The 15,754-nt window shown below is 44.5% G+C and overlaps 2 protein-coding genes across 5 annotated transcripts in view; one reads left to right on the top strand and one right to left on the bottom strand.

Annotated features, from left to right (window-relative positions):
• The window catches only part of GRIP2 (glutamate receptor interacting protein 2), a 249,423-nt gene extending 246,089 nt beyond the window's left edge, over window positions 1-3,334 (top strand). For all 3 annotated transcript variants that reach the window (XM_085072550.1, XM_085072551.1, XM_085072552.1), the window contains one exon: window positions 1,240-3,334. In XM_085072550.1, coding sequence (XP_084928676.1) covers window positions 1,240-1,437 — 198 coding nt within the window. In that variant the 3' untranslated portion in view covers window positions 1,438-3,334. The remainder of the gene's footprint in view (window positions 1-1,239) is intronic.
• A 2,109-nt stretch (window positions 3,335-5,443) lies between these two features.
• Window positions 5,444-15,754, bottom strand: part of SLC6A6 (solute carrier family 6 member 6) — a 57,228-nt gene continuing 46,917 nt past the window's right edge. For both annotated transcript variants that reach the window (XM_085072555.1, XM_085072553.1), the window contains 3 exons: window positions 14,849-14,949; window positions 13,990-14,160; window positions 5,444-12,561 (listed from right to left, as the gene is read on the bottom strand). In XM_085072555.1, the coding sequence (XP_084928681.1) occupies window positions 12,421-12,561; window positions 13,990-14,160; window positions 14,849-14,949 (413 nt within the window). In that variant the 3' untranslated portion in view covers window positions 5,444-12,420. The remainder of the gene's footprint in view (window positions 12,562-13,989; window positions 14,161-14,848; window positions 14,950-15,754) is intronic.

Raw genomic sequence — 15,754 nt, forward strand, 5'->3', positions numbered from 1 at the left:
CCTCAAGAAGTGCAGAGATGCATTGCTGAGGATGCTGCACGGTGCTGCTGATTGTGGGCATGATGTGCCCAAAGGCCAGCGAAACACCTCATCCCTGCTGTCACAGACCCTCTGCCTCTCGGCTGCATGGATTAACTGGAGCATGGCATTGCACTAATGGCACTTCTGCACCAGAGCTGCCTGGCTGGCACAGAGCAGGGGCAGAGCAAGCTCATGGTTTATCTCTCCTTGTCCATGAGTGGGCTAGAAATTGTCCCTCTGCTGTGAGAGGCAGTACTGGGGTGTCTGTGTGGATCAGCAAGGGTTGGGGGACATGCTGCTTTCACAGACCCAGCTGCAGGGGCATGCATTAACTCTGGGAAGGGGCTTGGGGTGGAAGGGTTGTACAGACCCAGATATCCAGCCCTTACCCAAAGAAGGAACAACACCTGGCCTCAGGGGTTATGTTCATTCCAAAGGCATATGGGAAATTATTTTCTCCCTTCCCTGCTTCCAATCCCAGTGCTATTTGCCAGCCTGCTCTGTCATGGCACCAAGACCAGGTGTTCTGGTAGCTGTAGGCAAGAGAGCTGGGGTGGTTTCTCCAGATGACCCAGGCTAGAAATGTGCTTGAAGGTCTGCAAGAGCCAGCAGTAACTGCTTTCACTGCTGAATCCTACAGAGAGAATTTGCAGCTGCCTCCTGAGCCCACATGAAATGCATCCAGACTCCTATGGAATGAAGGATATAAATGGGGAGAGGGGAAGCAGAAACCGTTCAGTATAGTCTGGGTTTACTTTTGGCTGAGCTGGAAAATAGTTGCCAGAAGCCTCAGGGCTTTATTTGTTTTCTGGGTGCTGAATACTTGGCACCACAAATTAAGGCCAGTAAAAGCCATGATGGCAAAAGAAATAATGGAAAATGGCAACTTTTTTTACAGGCTTGAACAGAACTGGTTTTGAGCCCTGCAGTGTTTAATACTTGTAATATTGCCCCAGGCACTGGGGGTCAGTGTTCATGCCTGGTCCAGACTTTTTTTCTCCTTCCTCTATCAGTTACTGCATCATTCCTCAACTAAGCATGGATGCTCATTCTGAAGGGGTGCTTCTGCTCTGCTCCATTGTGAACCTGGAATCAGGGACCCCAAGAGTTGTATGTTTATTCCAGCTGGGGTTTAGCACTAATCTTGCATTTGCTGACTAACAAACATGATCTTTCTGTTGTTCCTCCCCATGGCATGTCCTAACTCCATCCCGGCAGGTAAACCGCGTCCGAACGAGAGACTTTGACTGCTGTCTGGCCGTTCCCTTGATTTCAGAGGCTGGAGATAAGCTGGACCTGGTGATTAGCCGGAACCCCTTGGCCCTGGCTGCCAACGCTCCCTCGGAGGGGAACAGAGAGCTCCCGGCACAGGTGCCCTGCGGCGCCGAGGTCAAGGCGAGTGTCCAGATGCTCTGAGCAGCAGGAGCAGAGCTGACGATGCCTCTGCTGAGCTCTTGTGGTATTTGGGGTGTTTTTCCTGTTTTTTTTGCACTGGTATTTGTAAATGCTGTGTGTACTATAACCTGCAAGTGGGAGGTGGGTCTTCAGTGAGCCTGTAGACGCCAAATATTGCTGGGAAGGTCTGAGCTGGGTGTGCGTCTGGGGCTGTGGCAGCGACGGCAGTGGGACAAGCTGCCGACGGGAGGAAGGAGCATCCACAGCCATCCCCCATGGCAGGGCATCCCCCTGTGCTCCTGCCATCGAGTGTGCAGGGTCCTGCCTCCGACATCCTCCTCACCCTGAAAGGCCTTGGCCATCCTACAAACACACATGGTGCTATTATGTTCCTTGTTTGCTCAGTTAATCGCGTACAGCAGGACTGAAATGCCTTTCCTTTTATGTTGTGCCCAGCTCCATCCTTTCAACACTGCTGGCAAATCAATTCCTGCAGCCCCTTGCACTCTGGGTGCAGGGCTGTGGAGAGAGCTGCTTAAAAGGCTTCAAAATGTGCTTGAGAGTGGCTAAATGCAATTCTTGTGCAAAAGTTGGTATTTGCAGCTATCTCCTGCCAGCCCCATCCACATTCCCTGCCAGGTCTGTCTCTCCCTGTGGTGGGGGGCTGATTCCCACGAGCAGTGTGTCTACCTGTGCTCAGTAATGAGCACAGAGTAGAGGCCAAACCCAAGGCTAAAGGCCTTGAGTACCTTCCTGAATCCCCCTTGTTTGTCTGAGCTTTATGGAGATCTCCTGCTTGCAAACCTGGCCTGTGCCTGGATGTAAATAGCAGAATAGCAAAATTCCCAGGGCTGCCCCTGATTAATTTTTTGGATTAATGAAACCTTGCTGTCTCCCCTGAGGCAGAGGCATGGGTAGTGGTTGGGTAGTGGTTGTGTCCCTGCATCCCTGTGGGCTGGGTGGTGTGTGCCCCTTTGCCTGTTGCTGGCCTCTCGTAGCCCCGTGGCCACTCCCCTCCCACCCAAGAGCCCATGGCCCCGTGTGGCAGAGGGGCTGTGACGTTTGCATTGCCTGCCATGTTTCCCATATTAGCACTTTATGATGATGTTTGTGTCCTGGTGGCAGCGTGAGCCTGGCATCGCTTCCCCCGGGAAAGCTTGGGCAGTGGAGTCGCGGTGCTCGCTCAGTCGGACAGGGCAGCTCCAGAGCCCACTGCCCCCATTCCCTGCTTGCCCTTCCAGTTCCTCCATCCCCAGCTGCACACCCGTGGTGTGTGGAGGGTGTTGGGTGGGTGTACAGCACGTGTGTGTCGCTTTGCTGAGCCAGGAGTCCCTGCACTGTCTGTCCCCAGTATCCCTGTGACAGCACAATGAATCGGGTGTTTCTTCCAGGCACAGCCCCATCCAGCTCTTTGTCGTTGTAGCCATTTTCTCTTTGAGTATGCAATATCCCATACCATTGCTGCCACAACTAGCTAATGTGCCATAATTGATACTGTGGAACATGGACAGTGCAGCTGAAAGTGTTTTTATATGCAATATTCTGAGCAGTGGAAGCTCTCTGGGGCTTCTTATAGGTTTTTAATGAAGACTTTTATTAAAGGCTTTAAAAAAACAAAAAAAGAAAAGGAAGAAGAAAAACTTGGTCCTTGTATCCCTTCCTATGCATTTTGAATGATATGAAGATGAAATGCATTACTTAAATGTGTATTTTTATCCATATATTAGAGTGTATTCCTTGTAAAGTATTTTTATATGCTAATTTTCTTATGTATCTATGAAAGCACAATATTTAAAAGTACAGCATTTCAAAGAATATTTTAGTCCTGTTTTGGACCTATTTGTAAATCTCTGTATTTAAATGGGATTGGAATGACTTTGACTTTTTTTTTTAATTAAATAAAAGCAAATGAAATGCATTTGTTTTGGTTTGTGTCACTTTCTGCTGGAGGATGATAGTGAGGCAGCGCTTCACTTCCAGAAACATTTTAACTTGCCAGGGGACCCTGTTTGTGAGACACCTCGAAGGACAGCAGGGAGGCCATGCAGAGGGTTTTGCTGGGAGGCCACTGTTTGTAGGGCTGCCAGTGTAGGGCTGGGGTTGTCCCTTGCCACCACCACAGGCAGTGGGACTTGGGTTGCTCCCTTTCCTGTGCCCACAGAGGCAATTTTGCTGTAGCTGTTAACAGGAAGAGCTGGAGATGCTTGTGCATGTGGTTCCAGCACTGCTTGCAGCTTTTCCACACTGGAAATCTTGGCTTAAAGCTGAGCTGCTCCATGACAAAACACTGACGCCACAAGGCACGTGGCAGCCGTGGTGTGGCAGCGTTTGCAAAGCGGTGGTTAATCCCTGGGGATGCATAGAAAACTGCTGGAGAATGATGTGCTGGCAGGAGATGTCCCATCTGGTGCTCAGAACCCTGCAGCTGCAGCAGGATGCCTTGGGGAGCTGCACCGTGGTGGCCAAATAATCCCACCTCTGAAAGCAGACATCCCAAGAGATGAATGCACGAACCCAGAGCACAGCTCCTTGTGTCCATACATCGAGGATTTCTTCCCTAGGCCCCCAGTATGGGCAGCACAGGCTGGAACATTCCCTGAGAAAGGCCATAGGGCATCTCTGCTCACCAGCACAGAAAGGGTGAGCTGGGTTTTGCAACCCTTCGTGGCCAAGAGGGCAATGCAGGAATTTTTGGAGGCTGAGCAGGGAATAGGAATGCTCCTGGTTAGACTGGGGAATCATTGCCACGTAAACAAGCCTTATCTGCCATCTCTGGCTGCCCTCCTGGGGCAAAGGCTTCACAACAGGGCTCTGCACTGGGGCCTTGCCAAAACCATGTGGAGCCAACCGAGGCACCAGGGCCACAGGAGGCTGAAGGAGCACCCATGAAATGTGAGCCTTGGGGCTCAGGGTGTGTCCCAGGTAAAAGGTGAGAATGGAGCTGCTCCCTGGGATTTGCCTCGGTGTGCAGCACATCCTGCTGATGTGGGGTTGATGTCGCTTCTCAGCCATGGCCCTTGGTAGATGGGAGCAGCTGCAGCCCTGGGCAGATGGTTGCCACCAGGGCAGGGAGTGGAAACCCTCCAGCAGCAGCTCGTTGCACTCACTGGCTTTTTTAATTCCCTGTTTATTTATTTTAACCTGAGACACACTGCAGTTGCTGTCTGTGCCATTGTCAGGCTGCTCAGCCCAGGCATTGCAGGCTGTGCTGATGAGAGGAGAAATTCCTGACAAAGTCCTCAATCACACCCAGCTGAAGAACCAACCAAGCCAAAAATCCCCAACTAAAGACAGCTGTGGAACTGATCCTGGGCATGGGGTGCTGGAGGCTCAGCAGTGAGACTCAAATACTTTATTTTCATAAGGAGTAGCCACCTTCATGTTGGTTTTTTCTTTCCCCACCTCAAATGAAGACTTCAGGAATGGACACGCTGGTTTAACCTCCATCTGTTTGACTGAAGAGGCCATTGGTGAGCTTGAAATTACCAGTCCCATACACCAGGAAGAGAAATGTTGGGGTGGGGTTTTTTTGTTTGTTTTTTTTTTTGATTCTTTTTCTTCCTGTTGGGCTTTTCTGATGTCTTTGAGCTCTCACAGTAGTGGTGCCATGCATGGGCTGAGCACTGGCTGGTGAGAAATGACTTTCTTTTGCGTAACTTGTTTTATTTTTATTTTGTTTTTAACCTTTGATATGTTTTGTTGTAAAGTTTTTTCTTTCTCCCCCCTTACTTTTTAATTATTAACCTGTCTGTATTCTAACCCATGAATTTTTGCACTTTTACCCTTCTGACTCTCTTCCCCATCCCACTGGGTGAGGGAGTGAGTGAGTGGCTGCGTGGGGCTGTGCTGCCAACCAGAGTGAAACCATGACAGATGTCAAGTTTAGATTGTGATTACACATATTTTATATATATATAGTATTTTATAAGAACAAAAAACCCCCACACCAACAACCCCCAAATTAGTAATAGGTTTAAAGGAAAAACTGAGCTACTCAAAGACTAAAAAAATCATCCAAGAGCATAGCTGGTTTATAAAGGAAAGTTTTATTTTCAGTTATAAGGTGATTACAAACTCATCTAAAAAAGCAAAGATGACTTAAAAATATCCATATACATTTTATTTATCTAAAAAGCAAAACAGAAACTGCAAAATACAAACATTTACCATATACACAAAGGCTAGGGGGTTTTAGGATTAAATTACACTCCAGGATTTTTTTCAAATACAAATATTCCGTTTTGGAACACACAAAAAATGTTTTAAAATGTTTTAAAAATATTTTTAAGGTTTTTTTTCTTTAAAAAAGTTCAGATGACATTTTTAAGGAGGCCATCATCGCCCTCGCCTCCTCGCTGCATGTGCTACTCATTATCACATTACTGTAGTCACAGTTGCTAGGAATTTAAATAATTAAAAAAACACCACTGTTGTTTTAGCCAAATACATCAAACAAGATGGACCACCTCTTACAATGTGAAGCCCCTGGCAACATTATCATTTAACAATCACTACATTACACTGGAGAAAAAATAACATCCTATTGAACAACGAGCACTTCAGAACAGTACTGGGATGCTGCGATGCTGAGAGACCAGCGCTGGCTTCCAGGACAGGAGCAGGTCATGGACTAACTCAACTTGCCCCCTCAGGTTTTGTTGTTTTTTTAAATCAGCCTCTCAACATAATTTTGCCACTGTTTGGTTTTTTCTTTTTTTTTTTTTCTTTTTTTTTTCTATATATATTGAAAAAAAGATTCAACTCTTTCTAACATCTGAGCTGCAGAAGCAGGTACATTTAGGAACAGTGTGAGTCGTGCTTACTGTGCTACAGGGCTGAAGCTTCCCCCACAAATGCACACACACAGCACCTGCACAGCTCCTTAGCATCATCGAGTTCCACTTTTTTTTTTTTTTAAATAGCTTTATTTTTCCCACTATTTCTTCTGATTTCTCAAGTCAGGCCATGTTTTCCCTGCGCTGCAGCTGGGAAAGTGAGCAGCACCATCCTGCTGTGTACTGCAGAGCCACAGGGAACAAGCCTCCAAAACTCACCCCTTTAAAATTCTCTTCAATTTACTTTGCTCCTAAAGCTAGTGGTAATTAAATTCTGACACTTTTACTGATTATTTCAAATGAGGACACAGCAGCAATACAAAAAGGCTGTGTCTGCTCTGCCATTCAATAGCCCAGCACTACCAGCAGGGTCAGGCTCTTTTCCAGTCACAAACCCTGTCACTAAAATTTTCCACCTTTGATTGGGATGGGGGGGTGATTTGTTTTCCTAAAGTTTTCAGCCTGCAAAATTTCAAGCTCATCCCTATTTTTGGTGAAATGGTGTTTCAAGCTATTTCTGCTCTTGTTTTAGGACATGGGTAAATTGAAATCACCAATTCCCAATGACATCTGGAAAAAACCACACAAAGAATGTGACTTTTTCTGTTTATTTTTTAATACAAACAAACAAATTGATTTTTTTTTTCCAGAGAAGTGTTGTCCATGTACAACAAGATTTATTTCGGGCTGGCAGAAAAGAGCCAGAGTCCGGTGGAGGGTGCGGGGCTGGATTCGGCAGTTTTCCAGCTGGTGCTGGTGTTGGTTATACTCAAGTCCCTCTTGAGCAATCCTTCCCATAGACTAAAACTGACCACTTACACCATAAGAAAATTTCTGTGACCAAAATATGGAGCTTAGGGCACCTCTTTTGCAGTAGTTTGAGGGTTTATTAGGTGTCAAGGGTCACCAAATCAACTAAATACTTTGTTTCTTAAGCTTATCTTTGATTATAAGAAATAAAACAAGCTACCAGGGTCTGACAGTTCCTGACCTTTGCTCATGCAAATATACAAACACACAACTACACGTCAATCCTAACCACAAGGCTTTGGATGCTGATTTCGGAGAAAACAAGTCCAGGGCAGCTGCCTGAACCCACACCACACCCAACCTCCCATGCCAGGAGCCATGTGGTGCCCACAAGGAGCCAGGAGGGCTTTCAAATCCAACCTTAAGGCGTCCTTGGAGGGGCCATGGTCCAGGATTTTGTTATTACTTTCCCTCTTCCACCACCCCCATATAGGAAAGACCATTTGGGCACCTTGGCAGGTTGGCTCTTTGCAGGCAAGTGGTGCCTAAACCTCCTCAATCCTCATCCTGAACAGCTTGGCAAGATTTACACACATGATTTGCAGCCTAGGAATAGAAGCAATGTCCCCACTGTGTGCGTGCATATGAGGGTGGAAGATTTCATCTACTAGTCTACTTAAACACAGATTTATTTTTATTATTTTTACTGAAAGTGAGCAACTTCCATTGAATCTCCTTGGAAATGATGTCAGGGTCATCTTTCTTCCAAGTGTACTTGAGCTGCTTAACTAACTTGTCCACTGCATTCAATGCACAGCTTATTTAACATTTTATATACATTATGCCTCCATGAGTGATCCTGCAGGGACCACAAGACATGGAAGCTAATAATCAGTTATTCAAAAATGTTCAAATCCTCCTCCCACGGCTGGAAGTTTGCCATTGATGCAACAAGTGGGAGCTTTGAACCCAAGTGTGACAAGAACAACCTCAATAAAACTGAAAGTCTTCTTAGCAAAAAAACAAACCAAAAAGAACAGACCAGGAAGAGATTTGGAAAAGATCTGTTGAATGGAGATGTCCACGTCTCTTCAGATCTACTTGAGTTCTCTAACACTGAGACAAAGAAGAGGAAGCAGGAGCATCTGCAGTTGGGAAAGGAGGATGCACACAGGACTGGAAACAGCTGCAGGAGGTGCTGTCCTGCCGGCGGCAATAAAAGCTCTGCTGATGTTGTTGGGGTTTTTTTGGTGTTACAGCAACTGTAAGGCTGCATTTTTTCCCCCTACTTTTTCTCATTTCCTCCTCTCTCCAAGAACAGCAGTGAAAATCAATTTTGCTGAGCTGCTCCAGCAGATCATTCCTAACTCCCCTCCACCCCTAATTCCAGGAGCTGCACTGCTGCTGCTGCAGGGTGGCCACCAGCACTGTTCTAGTTGCCAAATACAGCTGCCAGGCTTTTGTATTTTTATTTACAACACAAAAACAAATCCACTGTGGACCTACTATCTCAAACTTTAAAGAGGACTTTTCTAAGTGTATGGATGTGTTTGGACCAGATGAAAAGGAAAGCTATGGATGAGAAGGAAAAATAGAATAATAACAACAACAACAATAAAAAACCAGTTCTATTTATGAAATCATACTGTTTAAATACTGAGATACAGACTACTGGTAAAGTCCCTTACAATAGATGCTCATTCAGAGAGATCATCACTAGTGACAGGTGAACTGAAAAGGTTTGGAAAATTGAGAAAAACAAGAAACAGGTCAGAAAAATCTCATGGGGAAAATGTTCCCCTTTACATTTCTACTATCTCTTGATTTCAGTTCAGCTGGAAATAAATACTGCTGAAAATCTGCCGTTTTCAAGCCCAGAAGACCCCATGAATACAAAAGTACATGAAACATGAAAAGGTGTGCGTTTTGTCTTGGTTTATGCTGGCTTAAATCTCAGGGATCTGGTTCTAAAGGTCTCATGCCAAAAACTGCACTAAGTTTTCCCTAGATCCAAACCAGTTCATCTATGACTAGTCATGATGCTTTAACACAGAGTTCCTCATTTACACAAAACAGGTAAAATAGGTCATAAGAGTTTAAACAAGTAAATATAGGAAAAAAATCAGCTGTCTTTGCAGTCAAAATAGGTAGAAAACACAAACTTTTTTAAAAATTATTTTTTAATAAATTTGGCAGAGGATCATGTTGAAATGCAAATTTATCACCAAGAAAAGTTTAGAAATCTGATAAAATCGTTAGATAAAAACCCCAAACTGTAAAAATGCAAGTGTGCTCTCTGGAACTCAAACCCCAGATAAAACAAGAATTAGGTACATTTTTTTTTTTTTTTTTTGTCGTGTGAGGGAGGAGGGGAGAGGGGAACTGTTTTCCAGAAAAAATGATTTCTTGGCTCTTGGTGAGTCCCAGCCCTCCCTTGCAGTCGTGCTGAGAGCACAGCAGGGCCAGGGAAGCTGACACAGGGAATCTTCGACGAGGTTGTTGCATATGTGAGACATTTTCACTTGGAACATGGAAGCGACTGATTTGAATGGCACAGTTTGTATCGAAATGGGGTTGGGTTCTAGTCTCTAGAAGTTGTACTTTGAAAGGTGTAGTATTATCCCTCTGGTTCTTCCCTCAAAGACACTCCACAACACGGGAGATGCCTAAACACCCAGCTGACTTGCTGGAGACATCTTTGATGTAGCCAAACCATTTTTTTCCCTAACTAAAGCTTGTCTCAGCTCTATAGCACAAAAGTCACGTGAAAGCTATATAATCTCAAACACAGCTGTATGACAATGTATGTGTATAAAAAAGGAAATAAATCAAGCATCAGTGTTTCATCTGCACTCACGAAACCCATAAATTTAGACCCCCTAACATTCTACTCTCTCTTCACCTGTGCCTGTTTACTGCAGACACTGATTGTAACTCAAAAATGAGAGTCCAAGCTGAAGCCCACTAAGAGAATTATCTTTGGTTACATTTCCTTGACTTTGATTGTTAAAAAAAAAAAAAAAAAAGCTGTATGCATGTTTCTTTATTTTGGGCACACTTGATGACACCCTCTAGCTCTCAGAATTCCTCCTGTGACCTTGGATGGTTTCTGCCACTGGCCCAGCAGGTGTCATTAGATGTTTGCCATCTCCAGCTGTGCAAAAGTCTCCTTTAGAACTGTCATAATACAGCAACCAGGAAAAAGAAAACAAAAGTAATTCTACCATGGTTGGTTTTGTTGCTGCAACTCAGCTCTCTGTTGTAAAAGTATCTACAAATTCAAACTAGAAAGATTTGGAAGTTATAAATGCAGCAATGTTTTTCTTTAATTAATAATTATTTTGGTCCATCTCTTAGTTTTAAATCTCCCTGTTTCTGTTCCAGGGAAACCAATAAGTTAAGAAATGTTTGTGCTGCTGTGGCCAGTTAGCCCATGGGACAAGAAAAAAAAAATAAAACTGCTGTGTAGGAATGTTAAGAACTATTTATGTTCCTGTTTAAATAAATGACAAACTCTGCCCTGACAGACTGAGCAGAGTAAGCAGATACAAACTCTGCTTTTATCAAGCATTTCTCCTAAATACCTTTGGATAGACTACCTGTGGTATCATATGAAAAAAACTCTTCCTCTAATAAAATGCCCACAAGACAAGGCTGAATTTCGCCAGAGAACCTGTTCCCAGCACAACCTGCTCAAGTTAAACAAAAAAAAAGAAAAAAGAAAGAAAAGAAAAAGGCTTTTGTCCATGTTTTGGACAGTCTTCAGGGATTCAATTCCCCATGGAAACATTCACCTGCACCACACGAAGTGGAACCCCCACTCCTATACTCCTTGTAGTGGTTTCTCTTCACTTCCCAGTCTCACCTGGAATGGTACCCAACTACTTCTGACCAATACAAAATATTTCAGTGTTACATGTTCCCTTTGCTTTAATTTAAATTCCAAAGAGCCCTGTTTCTTCAGCAGATAAGGTTCATAAATATGTTTGCCACCCTCCAGCCCCCCTAAAAATAAAATAAAATAGAATAAAGTAAAATAAAATAAAATAATGGTTTATCCCAGTGATGAGCAAGGAGACTCGGGGCTCTAGGTCCACTACTGCTATTTAGTAACATGGGACAAGGGACTCAGTCCTTTTGTCTGTTCCTCCAACAGCAATGACCTCACTCCCCCAAATAAATAAATAAAGCAAATCCTGGTTACTGAACTTGGAAAAGCATTTTTGAGACACATGGATGAAAAGCACCTGTTTGCTGTGTGATATTATTATCATCATTACTATTATTATTAACAACGTGTCTGTTATCAATACCAGTTACACCAGGTGAGTGGTTTTGTTCCTCCTGTCAGGGATGACCTGGTTTGTGTTCACCTCTGGACCGTCAGAGTCCAAAAGTGAGTCCTTTATTTTCCTGCCCCAAACCAAAGTCCCAATGAGGAAGTGAACACCTGAAGCACCCAGAGGGCAAGTGCTGCTTTTCCCCTCTTGGCTGCTCAGTGCTCACTCCTGCTGCCCTGGGGACAGGCTGCCCTCCCACTTTGCAGAATTCAAGTTTTCACCAGTGCCACCAGACCAAAATACACTTTGCTGGAAAGCTCAGGAGCAGGTACTCAACCTCCCTGCTCACACACAAACAGCAGGCATTTCACTTAAGTGAAAAAAAAAACCAGCCTCAAAAAATCTCAAAAACAACAACAAAAAAAGACTGAACCATGCCAAATCTTGCAACTGCCTTCCTCAAGTCCTCCTCTGTCGGTGTGACAGGGTCCCAGTGCTGTCCTTGGGAGGGACAGCCACAAGACTTTTCACACCCAGCTTCTCTGCATCCCTTGCAACTCCCTGCTCCAGCTGTTTGGCTATATCCTTCTCCAGGGACTGCACTAAGCAGAACTGTACCCACTCCCTAAAGTGACCCTGATGCCTGTCATTTACCACAGTTGAACCAGAGGGTGGAAATACTACACCTTTGAAAATTCTCTTGAAAGAAGCATTTTTTAAAAAATCGTATCTCTCAACAGAGCTCCTTTTGTGTGTTCTGTAGGTTACCCTGCTCCCAACCATACCAGCACCTAAAATTGCTTTCTGAGACTTGAATGTATTGCTGGCAAGACAATCAATTCAAGTGGTAAGGTGTATAATAGTTAGACATAAAGATATATATATTTAAAAAAACCCAATAATAGTAAATTCCTGTAATATGTCTAGTCTGATATGAAAGCTCTCCCTCTACAGAGAGATGTCTGCTGTGATTACCTTACAAAATATTAAAAAAAAACCACACACACAAAAAATAACTTTCTCTGTGAGAAATAAAAATAAATCCTAGTGCAAATATAAAGCTCTGTAAACCTGGTCCTATGAGAATCTATGGTTAGTAAACGGCAGTTAAAGCAGGTTTATCCTCTCACAGAGAGAGCTCACATCATGGTTTCCACAATGATATGAGTTGGCTTGATCAATCCGCCATTCGAAGTTCCATTGGGGCAGAAGGGGGTGCCGCTCTCCGTTTCTTTGGACCACCGATTCACCTCCTTGGGGGCAGCCACTGCCTTTATCCTCTGAAAGAGACAAGGAGAGCAGGCGTGAGACGACCAAGGGGCTCTGTGTCTCCCCGTGCAGGACGTGGCATTCTGAGGACGGGGCTGGTGGCTGTGGCTCTGGAAGGATGGGAGGATCTGTGGAGCCTTCAACTCCTGCTCGGCTGCAGAGCCCAGCTCGAGGCAGGGAAGTCAGGCAGGAGGGTGTCGCCAGTGTTATCCAGCAGTCTGCACGCTGGGCTTGCAGCGCTGCAAATGATGTGTGTCCTCCTTCCTCATTTAGAAACGGCTCTGCCTCTCAGCCCAGCCTTCACTGCCAAGTGGCAACTTCTGTCCTACATCTCAGCTCACAAAGGAAGAACTAAATGGCATCTGACCAGTGTTTACCCTCTTTCCTTTCCTAACATGGTCTTTGAGCAGTGTTTTGGCTACTTTTAGACTTGTCTTTCATGGTGACAATGGTGACAATGTAGGCAGGAAAATTAACACTTATGCCCTGGCCACAGCTGAAAAAGACCATTAACACTTGGATGAAAGCAAATGCAAGTGTTTGTGCTCTGGGAAATGTTTGGGTTTGGTATTTTTTTTTAAATCTATTCTCTTTTTCCCTAACCCAAAGTGTCCCACTTTCTACTCCAAGAATACCCTGAACTGCATTTAAGACCAACTCATTAGGCAAAAACAAAACTGATCTGAAAAGTTAGAAGAGAATTGCTAAGTTTCATGCTTGCACAGCCTCTAAAAACCTTCCACTGCAAGGAAAACAAATTAGAGAGCACATGCTGAACTGTGAAGAGCAAGAGGTTGCCTGCAAATCCAAACCCAAGGGAATCTGCACTGTCAGGTCTGAATCAAATGCAAAGTTTTCCAAATACCATGGCAATCTGGATGCGGTGTTTCAATTTGAAAAGAAATAAAAACAAATTTAAAATGCTAAAAAGTGAAGCTCACTGTCAAGAGGGTTTAGCTTTTATTTAGTCCCCCACAGTGAAGGCCATGCCTGAGAGCCACACAATTCACAGGTGTGGATTTCCCTGAAATTCAATGAGCTTTTACACAATCAGGTTTGACCCAGGTGTCTCTCTCTCTCTCTCTCTCTTGCTTTCTCAGCAATTTTCAGGACAGTGCTTCTGTGTCCCTGTGGACTGCAGAAGAGAAACCTGAGACTCAGAAACACCTCAGTCCTTGAGTGTTTAACTGCACGTGGAGGTAATGATTTGCCAAGCTGGAAGCTGCACAAGTGGGACACGAGTAAAATCACTTTCTGTTTATCTGAGGACAGAAGGCTTTTTGTTTGTTCTGTTTCTACTGTTTGCCCAAAGAACAGGTGATCTTTAACAGTCTTATTTGCCCTGCCTGGGCAAGGTGGCAGTTTTCCAAGCAGTACTTTGTGCAAAACACAAGTTAAAGCTCCCTTTCTCCTCTAGACAGACAACTGGTTGCTCTTACCTCAATGAGCGACCCATCTGACTGGATGATGCGGATGACCATCACCATAGGGATGCAGATCATGGAGGAAAGGGCAAGAACCCAGCCCAGGCCAATTGCCCAGTCTGGGTATGTGTAGACCTTGTTGTAGGTCAGTGGTTTATACTTGGCCAAAGAAAAGATAAAGCACCCCTGTGGATGAGAAAGGAAAACAAAGTGAAGCTCAAAAAATGCTAAAAACAGTAGGGCTGGTGCTACCACTGGCCCTGAGGAAGACAGGAAGTGAAAGGCACAGCTGATGGATAACATGCTTTTTAAACCAGTGGGGGAATTATTCTTCCATTTAAATCATTGAAAGAGCATCTGCATCTGCTTATAGCATCTGCTGTGTGATGACAGAGTGCTAAGAGATGGTGCTGAACAGCTGCAGTACACTGCCTGCTCTTCAGGGTCAAGTATTTGCTGTACACTGCAAGATTACCAGGGTGTTCTTCCCACCCAATGAAATACCTCAAGCTGAAACTGCATCAGACCTCTCGAGTCTTTTTGTTACAATGGCCTACAAGTCCTATGTCTTAAAGTAGAGACTGCTCTTTGCAGACTGAGTTTTCTCTTCATGAATGTAGAATTCTGCTAATCCTAAAAAAACCACTTAAATGTAGCCAACTGCTATTTGTGCAGGCACAGTAGAGAGTAGAGAGCTGTCATGTTAACAGCTGACATCTGAGAACATGATGTCTTTGAGGGGTATGTTCAAGCCTTCAGCTTCTCTTTGCAAATTGGCCTCTGAATGCTACAGCCTTCCCTTGAAGAGAAGCAGTAAGAGGCGGCTCAGCACTGCAAAGTGTTAAGACTTAAAAGAGCACAGGTCAGTACTCACCACACAGAGAACTGGTGTGATCACAATCCAGCTCCATTTCATCCAGGGACCAGGTCTGTATCCAATCATATCCTCAATGGCATCATAAATATTATCAGCGCCTGTAAGAACAGAGCAAATAAAAGCTCTGTAAGGACTGTAGGATTAAAGCTGTTTTCCTAGGCTCCCCAAGGGGTATTTAAACGGAAGATTAGGGTGTCAGATGTATTTTCCAAATGCTTCCCACAGCTGTGAAATCCAAGATGATTTTTTTGAGAAGCTCAAAGGTTGGGGGACTCTCTCATCCCAGCCCTCCCTTCATTATTCAGCTGCAGACTATGATGCTAATCCCTCCTGCCCCCATCACACACCCTCTCCTCTCTCCAGACTCTCACTGAACTTCCCAGAGGGATCACCATGGGAAGGACTTGAGAGCCAACAGTGCACCTGCTTCTACAGAAATCTGACAGGTGCAAAATGATGGCTTCGTTTGTTTTGCTTTTCTGAGGAGACAGAATACACGGAGAATCAGAGAAATGACCAGCCCTAATCAGCAAACATCTGATCACTCCCCTGCCACAGCTCAGGCAGCTACAGTGGCCACTGACAGACCCTGGAGCTTGGCATTGCCTAAAAGTAATGGGGCAAAATACACTTTCAGCTCTCTTTTTGTACTTTCTGTTTGGTTGGCTTGTCCCTGTGGACATTGCAGCTCTGAAAGGAAATTATCTGAGAGACAAACAGATATGTTCACGGCTGGCCACACTTTCAACTCTCACCTTTAAACTTAACACACGAAAATGCTTAATTGTGCCCTTATTAATTAGCAATGGAAAAATACTCATTTTTTGTGGAAAAAACACTGGAGGTTGGCTTCATCCCAGATGCAAATTTGTCTCCAAGAGGTGAGGGCAAATTTATATTAAT

Source organism: Lichenostomus cassidix, chromosome 12 (assembly GCF_008360975.1).
Source record: "Lichenostomus cassidix isolate B80296 chromosome 12, HeHo_3.0, whole genome shotgun sequence".
Classification (NCBI taxonomy): domain Eukaryota; kingdom Metazoa; phylum Chordata; class Aves; order Passeriformes; family Meliphagidae; genus Lichenostomus; species Lichenostomus cassidix.